General features: G+C 39.8%; 1 protein-coding gene across 1 annotated transcript; it reads left to right on the top strand.

Moving 5' to 3' along the window:
- The first annotated feature begins 942 nt into the window (after positions 1–942).
- On the top strand, positions 943–3,812 carry LOC136513193 (succinate dehydrogenase subunit 4, mitochondrial-like). Its single transcript, XM_066507180.1, has 3 exons — positions 943–1,237; positions 2,900–2,986; positions 3,097–3,812. The coding sequence occupies exons 1-3, from the start codon at positions 1,082–1,084 to the stop codon at positions 3,496–3,498; spliced, it is 645 nt and encodes a 214-aa protein (XP_066363277.1). The 5' UTR covers positions 943–1,081; the 3' UTR covers positions 3,499–3,812.
- Positions 3,813–8,182: the final 4,370 nt, after the last annotated feature.

The following is an 8,182-nucleotide window of genomic DNA, read 5'->3' on the forward strand; positions in this document are numbered from 1 at the left end:
AATGAACTTTAATTGCAAGTGATATTGGACTGCTGAGGTGGACATCTTTTATGTCAAGATAATATTCTAATGGGGTTTAGGATTATAAAAGATATAACTTTAATTGCAAATGATATTAGACTGCTGAGGTGGACACCTTGCATGTCAAGATAATACTCCAGTGGGGTTTATGATTAGGATTATATAACAGATAAGAGATATACCTTTAATTGCAAGTGACAATGGACGGCTGAGGTGGACACCTTGCATGTCAAGATAATACTCTAGTGGGGTTTAGAATTATAAGAGATATAATGAAAAATTCAATTATTCATAGAATTCTTAGAAAGGGATTAACTATTTATAAACTAATGTTAGTGGATAGCGTGGCACGCTGATGTAGACAACTAAATATATGTTAATAGATGATATGTCTTGCTGATGTAGATATCACAATTACTTGTGCTAATAAACTTTAATTGCAAGTGATATTGGACTGCTGAGGTGGACACATTTCATGTCAAGATAATACTCTAGTGGGGTTTAGGATTATAAGAGATATAACTTTAATTGCAAGTGATAGTGGACTGTTGAGGTAGACACCTTACATGTAAAGGTAATACTCTAGCGGGGTTTAGGACTATAAGAGATATAACTTTAATTGCAAGTGATCGTGGACTGCTGAGGTGGACACCTTGCATGTCAAAATAATACTCTAGTGGGGTTTAGGATTAGGATTATAAGAGATACAACTTTAATTGCAAGTGATAGTGGACTGCTGAGGTGGACATCTTACATGTCAAGATAATACTCTAGTGGGTTTGAGATTATAAGAGATATAGATAGATAAGATAAGATAAGATAAGATAAGATAAGATAAGCTATAATAATAATAATATAATTTTTTAATATAAAATAAAATGAGAGTACATCTTGGGCCCAAAGCACGGGGTCTGACCAAGATGGGCCGAGCGGGGTCAGGCCCGCCCATTCCACGAACGATCTTGTGCCGTGCGCGTGCGGCGTGGGCGTGCTCCTGTTTCTTCCCACTTTCCCGACCACCGCCGCTTCTCTCCAACACAAGGAACCCCAACCCATCGCCATGGCGTCGCGGATCCTGGCCCGATCCAAGGCCCTCACCCTCGCCGCCGCCCTCACCCGCGCCGCCGCCGACGCAGCGCCGCCGATCTCCGGAGCTCGCGCGCTCTCGTCCCTGCCCCGCTACCCGTCCGCCCCGTCGTCCCATGGGCTCGGCAAGGTTCGTTCGTGTACCCGATCCCTCGTTGCTTGTGCTACATACTTCATACTTGCAGATCGGAATGGATGATTGTGGTGCGATTCTTTAGTGATTCGTGTGCCTGCGCGCTTGGTCTGATCTGCACCGTCTGTCGTCTGATTAATGATGTGGCTCGTAGGCTTTCCTAAGGCAACCCTGTCGTCCGATTCGCGTCTGCTTTGCTTGGGTATCAGAGGTGGAGAGTGATCTCGTTTAGTATCTCCATAGTGGTTTATACTTGACCGAAATATGTAGTATGCTTATGTAGTTCTATAGTGTCTGCAGTCTGAATCCATGGACATGGCGAGACCAAGGAGAGAAGCACATTGCCGTGTATTAGAGATATGTATAACTTGACATCATGTGTTAGACTATACATATATCTAATACCGTGGAAGAGAAAGACTGGTTGAATTGGTCTAATATCATTTGCCATGTCTCGTGTGTCCCTCCATTAATGACAGAGAGAACCTGCATCCGTGTAGTTCTTGATAAGCTTCACCTTGTGACTGCCACCTGATAAGATGTGATTTACTATTAACAGGGTATTTCATTTAGTGGATGTCCGGTGTCCAAAATTCAAAGAGAGAAAAATGATTATTTTGTAGTGCCCTGTGCCCCTAGCACCTCTTCCACATAAACTGCAAAGTATTTTGTCTCATGAGATGGTCTATATATGCTTTTCACTGTAAAGGTTTGTTTGTTTGTGGAGAACTGAACTAAAAAAAAGAAAACTAAGAAGCCCAAACTCATGTTTCCAGTATGAATGATGAGATAATAGAGGATACTATAGCTCATTGTTCACATAAATGCTAGTTGGAGATCTTAAGTCTAGTTTCTAGATGGTATGTTGATGTGCGATTAGACCGTCTAGACGACAATTAGTAAAGGTTATAACCACTACTTATGGGGGTAACTGTCTAACTAGTAGCTAGCCTCAAGGATAACAATGCTATAACTATTGTCTTGAATCATTTAGTGATTTTATCTTTCCATACTGTTGTAAGATAGAATATAGATTATTGATGGCTTAGAATCATTTCACAGCGTCACATCTTTGCAAAGTTGCTGATCTTTCTGCCACTGATTGGTGATCACGAACACTTGTTGTTTTAGACAGTTGCACTGGTCACCAAAACAAAAACACAACATTAACCACTAATTTACTGTGATATTTGTAGGACCAAATAGAATTGTGATATTATGACGGTACTATTAGGAAAATCCACACATATTATTGTCATGTTTCCAATTCACGTATGTTAGATATCGTGATAAGTTTTGAAAAGTCTTATACTTCAGTGAGAACACATCAGTACTCTAGATAGCTTGTATTTTCACAGTACCCAACTCTTGATATGAACCAATAGTTATTCTTTGTCCATTTTACATGTTTTGATCTGTTGTGTACCCTTTTGCATTATATGTGTGTACCCTTGTATACATCCATTCTCTCTAAACTGAAAAACCGGTTGCTTCGTTTGTTTCACTGAGTAGTAGAAACTTGTGACCTTTTTAAAAGTTGTTTAAGGTTTGAAAGAAGTTGGGCTTCTGGTTTCCATTATATTATATCTCATATCATTCAGAAGAATGAAAGTCTATAGTGCTCTAATATGTATATTCTGGCATGTATATGCGCAACAGGTTCTGGGATATGAATCTACATCTGACCTCAGTGGAGCACAAGCTTTACCTCGTTGGTTTTCCTCTCTAGCATCCAATGGATCTCAGGTGCAGAATTCATAGTTTGTCACCAGCAAGACTTAGTGCTTGCTTTGTCACTTATTTTGTCAGCCTATACTAAATGTACATGAATTTTATGATGTTTGGAAATATCACAGATCTCTGAGACATACAAGTCAGGTGGTGAAATGAAACAGTCTGATGCACAGAAAACGAGTGAGGAAGCCACACCCAAGGTTGTGGTGTTCAGCCCGCTAGAAGCAGCTATCGCTAAACCTAGAAGTAGTCCCCTGACAAGTGAGAGTTCTAAAGTAAGGCGATCAGAGATATTAACCCAAGTCACCTTTTACATGATCCCAGCTCTGCTTCTTGTCTCCAAGAACAGCATAAGTACCTCTCTTCTGGTCGGCGCGGTGTTCCATCAAGTATACATGTTCCACAAGGAGATTCTTCTGGACTACGTCCACCATGATATCACCAGAAAGTGGGCTTTGATATACTTCAAGCTGCTTTTGCTGGTGATGGCGAAGGACACCATCATGTACTTTAATCTGTTCTAAGCTCACTGCGTTAGTTTCTCAAATATCCAGCAATGCATCCATCTGTACACTCAGAGAATAATGAAGATGGACGAATTCTGGAGCTCTTGTTCTTGTATTCCCCCTCATGAACTTGCTTTTTGCCATCTTTTTTTTCCCCTGCCGCAAGGTTCTCTCTTGTTAAGTTTATCAGCTTGGAAGGGATTGATTAGTGACCAGTCAGATGATATCCCTGATTCTGCACCTCAGTTTGTAATAATGGTTAATATCAATTGTGCAACTAAATATCTACTATTATTTTGCTGGCCTGTTTAAGTCTCAACAGTTTTATGCCCCATGCTTGTCATCATAATATGGAGTTATGGACTGCCCTGCTTGTTTGCTTTCCTGCTGTGAAAACCTTTATGTTTTGATTCTTTTTTGAACTCCTTATGTTTTTATTTTCGTGCATCTGTAGCTGATGAATAAATTGCCTTACATGCGATGAATGGTCATTCATTTTGGCTGGAATACTTTTTGCAGCTTATTGTTGTGGGCCAATTGCAGCTTATGGATTGGTATTAGCGCTGCTCGCTTCACAGGAGAACGAGATGTGTTTTGCCGAGCCCTATTTGTCTTGCCTCGAGTTGAAGATCTGGTGTGCGGTGTGCGGTGTGCGTGTATCATGGCCAAGTCTCTGCAGTTCACAGCGCCACAGCCCAGGCCAGGGAGCCTCATTCATTGCGGTTCACAGTTCACTGGATCTGTGTGCTACGCATCGTGTGCGGTGCAGTGCAGACTGCTGCTGGCTCTGGCTCGTGTACAACCAGCCCAGGCCCAGCCCAGCACTCAGCAGCAGCCGCGGCGCGCTGCGACAGGACAGCAACGGGTACATATACCTCGCTGTCTGCATGCCACTGGCTGGCTTGACCCCAGCAGCTGCAGCTGCAGCGCACACTCGCAGTAAGCTGTCCTCTGAGTCAATGTCAGTAGCAGTAACTGTAGATTAATCAGCGGTGATGTACTACAGCTGCTAACTGTGGGGAACAGGAATGTAGTGTTCCCCACAGTTAGGCCCCGTTTAGTTGAAGCCAAAAACCAAAAATTTTTGCATAGTACCCGTCACATCAAATCTTGCGGCACATGCATGGAGTACTAAATGTAGACGAAAAAAAAAACTAATTGCACAGTTAGCCGAGAAATCGTGAGACGAATCTTTTAAGCCTAATTAGTCCATGATTGGACAATTTTTGCCAAATAAAAACGAAAGTGCTACAGTAGCCAAAAGCCAAAAATTTTTGGAACTAAACGGGGCCTTACTGGAACTCCATGAACGTAATGTTCCCCACAGTTACTAGGGGTTGTTTGGTCTCGCAGAAACTCCTAAAATTCCTATCGTATCGAATGTTTAGACACATGTATGAAATATTAAATATAGACTAATTATAAAATTAATTGCATAACTTACGACTAATTTGCGAGATGAATCTTTTAAGCATAATTAGTCCATGATTTGACAACGTAGTGCTACAGTAAACATATGCTAATAGCAGGTTAATTAGACTTAAAAATTCGTCTCGGAAATTAGCCTCTATCTATGTAATTGGTTTTGTAATTAATCTATATTTAATGCTCTTTATTAGTATCTAAACATTTGATGTGACATGAATTTTAGGAGCGACTAAATAACCAAACACCCTCTAGGACTCCCATGAAGAATTGGATCATTGGATGCTGTACTCCAGCTGTAAGAGAATAGGGAACAGAACAATCGCAGTCGCAGAAAGAAACAAGTGGCTCTCTTTTATCATTGTTACTGTGCAATCTTTCAAGTCCGAACCTCTTCTGATTTCGATTTCGTTTCTTACATCTTTCAGTTCAGAATGGAATGTTTCTTCAGATCTCACATCATATGGTATTGGTATGATATGACCAAGTTTGGTGAGGGGGGCAAAGACCCAAGAGGCTGAGGCTGCCTGCACCTGCCTGAGATGCTTGCAGTTGCAGCCTTGCATTGCAGATCCGGATGAATCTGTGTGGCATCATGCAGTGGCACAAGCACGCTGTCTATAGTGATGAATGGCCCCCTCCCTGAGCCCCTGGCCCTGCCATTACAGGGGAAAGTAGATATGGCTAGGATTCCCAGACTGCTCAGCAGCTTACCTTTTGTTGGATTCCTGACCATTACAACTCACCACCTGTTCATCATAGCCCTTGTTTAGTTCCATGAATTTGGAATTTGGGGCTACTGTAGCATCTTCGTTTTTATTTGGCAATTATTGTTCAAACATGGACTAAGTAGACTCAAAACGTTCGTCTCGTAATTTCCCACCAAATTGTGTAATTAGTTTTCTTTTTCGTCTATATTTAATGCTCCATACATGAGCCGCAAACATTCGATGTGACAGGTACTGTAGCACTTTTTGGGATTTTGGACTCCAACTAAACAAGGGCATATGTTTCTTTCTTCATTCATCTCTGCCTTTTGTCTTTGTTTTCTCCCCTCCTTCCTGTGGATTTCCTGGATGGGGGCCTGCTGCATTCAATGCTGATTTTAGTTTTACTAGATCCTTAAGTGCTCCTTGTTTTGAGCAAAATAATTTGCCACCAATGATGCATCACCAGGGCTGCAGACTTTCCACTCGCAATTTGCAATCAATGCTATGCACTTTACACTTTTATTGTTGGTGTCGCTTTTGGTATTTAATCATTTAAGCACATAAGAGGGGTGTTTGGATTGAGGAACTAAAGTTTAGAAGGTGTCACGTAGAGGTGTCGTATATGATGTTCGGATACAAATAAAAAAAACAAATTACAGAATCCGTTAGTAATCCACGAGTGAAATTATTAAGCCTAATTAATCCGTCATTAGCACATGTACTGTAGCACCACATTGTCAAATCATGAACTAATTAGGCTTAAAAAATTCATCTCGTGAAATAGTCTCAATCTGTGCATTTAGTTTCGTAAATAGTCTATATTTAATACTCTATGCATATGTCCAAATATTCGATGGGACAACGACTAAAATTTAGGATACGGAACCAAACACCCCCTAAGCATTTGAATATCTAAAGTCACCAGTACAAGGTTACCTCTATCTAAAAGTTAGCTGTCTTTATTTAAACTATCTAATTGTTATGAAATTTATAGAAATAAGTATCAACATTTTTTTGAGATAGAGTATCAACATTTATGACACTAAATAGTTATGATATAAAAAAATATACTCCATGATGAATCTAATGACACATGTTTGATATCATAAATATTAATTATTTTTATATAAATTTGGTCAAATTTAAAATGATTTGGTTTTACTCTGTACTACGTTAGAACTGTATATTTTCAGAATGGAGGGAGTACCATTTGTAGCATCATATGCAAGGAGAAAATTTTCTCCTTGCTTTTTGTATATGTTTGATGATTTAGATAGTAAAAGCTATTCTCTCTCTCACACACACACTCACTCACTCACTCACTCTCTCTCAGAAACACAGAGATGCTTTAGTTTGTTCTAATTGAAACTGTTCTGACTTTGACGAAGTTTAAACAAAGTATCTTAACATCTAAAATACTGAATAATTGCACTATTCATGGTGGACTAAAATACTGAATAATTGCACTATTCATGGTGGACTTGATGTTAGCTTTTGATGCATTTTTCTATAAAACTTTGTCGAAGTTAGAAGTTCTAACTTAGGATAAAACTAAACCACCTTAGATGTTGGAACAGAGTGACTACTACAGTTTTGATATACGTGGGATATGATGTTAATCTATGAGCAACCATTTTATGCGGTACAATACTACTTTTCAGATTATTAGTACTATTTGTAAAAGGGTCAGGGAGAAGAGCAAGCTCTAGTGAATGTTTCATCACCTAGACATCTACATATATATCAAATGCAATCATATGCACTCTCTGGGTGCAGTCTCTAATTTGGATAGAATTCTGGTTCTACTTTAAGCATCATCATCATGAGGTACCTAGTAGGTCACAAATATCTGATGTGCAGATCTTCTTATTAGTAACAATGCCATGCCTACATATAGATCCTCTCCCTGCAATCTTGGATGCAAACAGGCTGGAAGTTTGGCCCATTATGATGAGTATCTCTGCAGGGGCAATGCCATTGGATTCTCGTCTGCATGACAGCATCATGCATGTGGCCTCCCACTGTTTTAATCTTGCTCCCAACTTTGGCTTCTTGTTTGGTCAACTTGGCACCTTAGGGTTGTCGATCTCTCTTCATAGAGAATTACAACCCCGCCCCCCTTCGGTTTTTATAAAAAACGATAATGCATGGTCACGACTAAAGTGATATGCATTTTGGATTAAGAAAACTGAATGAAACTTTCAATAGATTTTTCATCTTCTAAATTGCGGCATGGGGCCAGGTATTACTTTGGTTGTTTTCAGTTTTATGAGTTGATTTGATCAGAACCAGTTTTGCTTAATATTGAAAACTGCACTCAGTGAAGGCATTCTCACTGATCATTTTCATGAAGACTAGTATGAAATGAACTGAGATTGCTAGTATTCTTCTTGTTAAAGAAAAAGATACATAGCAGAATGAGCATAGCAAGTTCCTTGTGTGGTGGACTAAATCCTCGACTTGGTACAAGTACTCGAATTTTTAGTTTAAATATATGCACGGTAATTGCCTCTAGGCCGATGTTTTTCTTTCTTTCTTCTTTTTCTTCCTTTTTGTCGAACCACTCA

This window comes from Miscanthus floridulus, chromosome 16 (genome assembly GCF_019320115.1).
Source record: "Miscanthus floridulus cultivar M001 chromosome 16, ASM1932011v1, whole genome shotgun sequence".
Classification (NCBI taxonomy): Eukaryota; Viridiplantae; Streptophyta; class Magnoliopsida; order Poales; family Poaceae; genus Miscanthus; species Miscanthus floridulus.

Coding starts and splice junctions, on each gene's coding strand:
- LOC136513193 (XM_066507180.1), top strand. CDS start 1,082: ATGGCGTCGCGGATCCTGGCCCGATCCAAGGCCCTCACCCTCGCCGCC. Junction 1,238..2,899: donor CGTCCCATGGGCTCGGCAAG/GTTCGTTCGTGT, acceptor TATGCGCAACAG/GTTCTGGGATATGAATCTAC. Junction 2,987..3,096: donor TAGCATCCAATGGATCTCAG/GTGCAGAATTCA, acceptor GAAATATCACAG/ATCTCTGAGACATACAAGTC.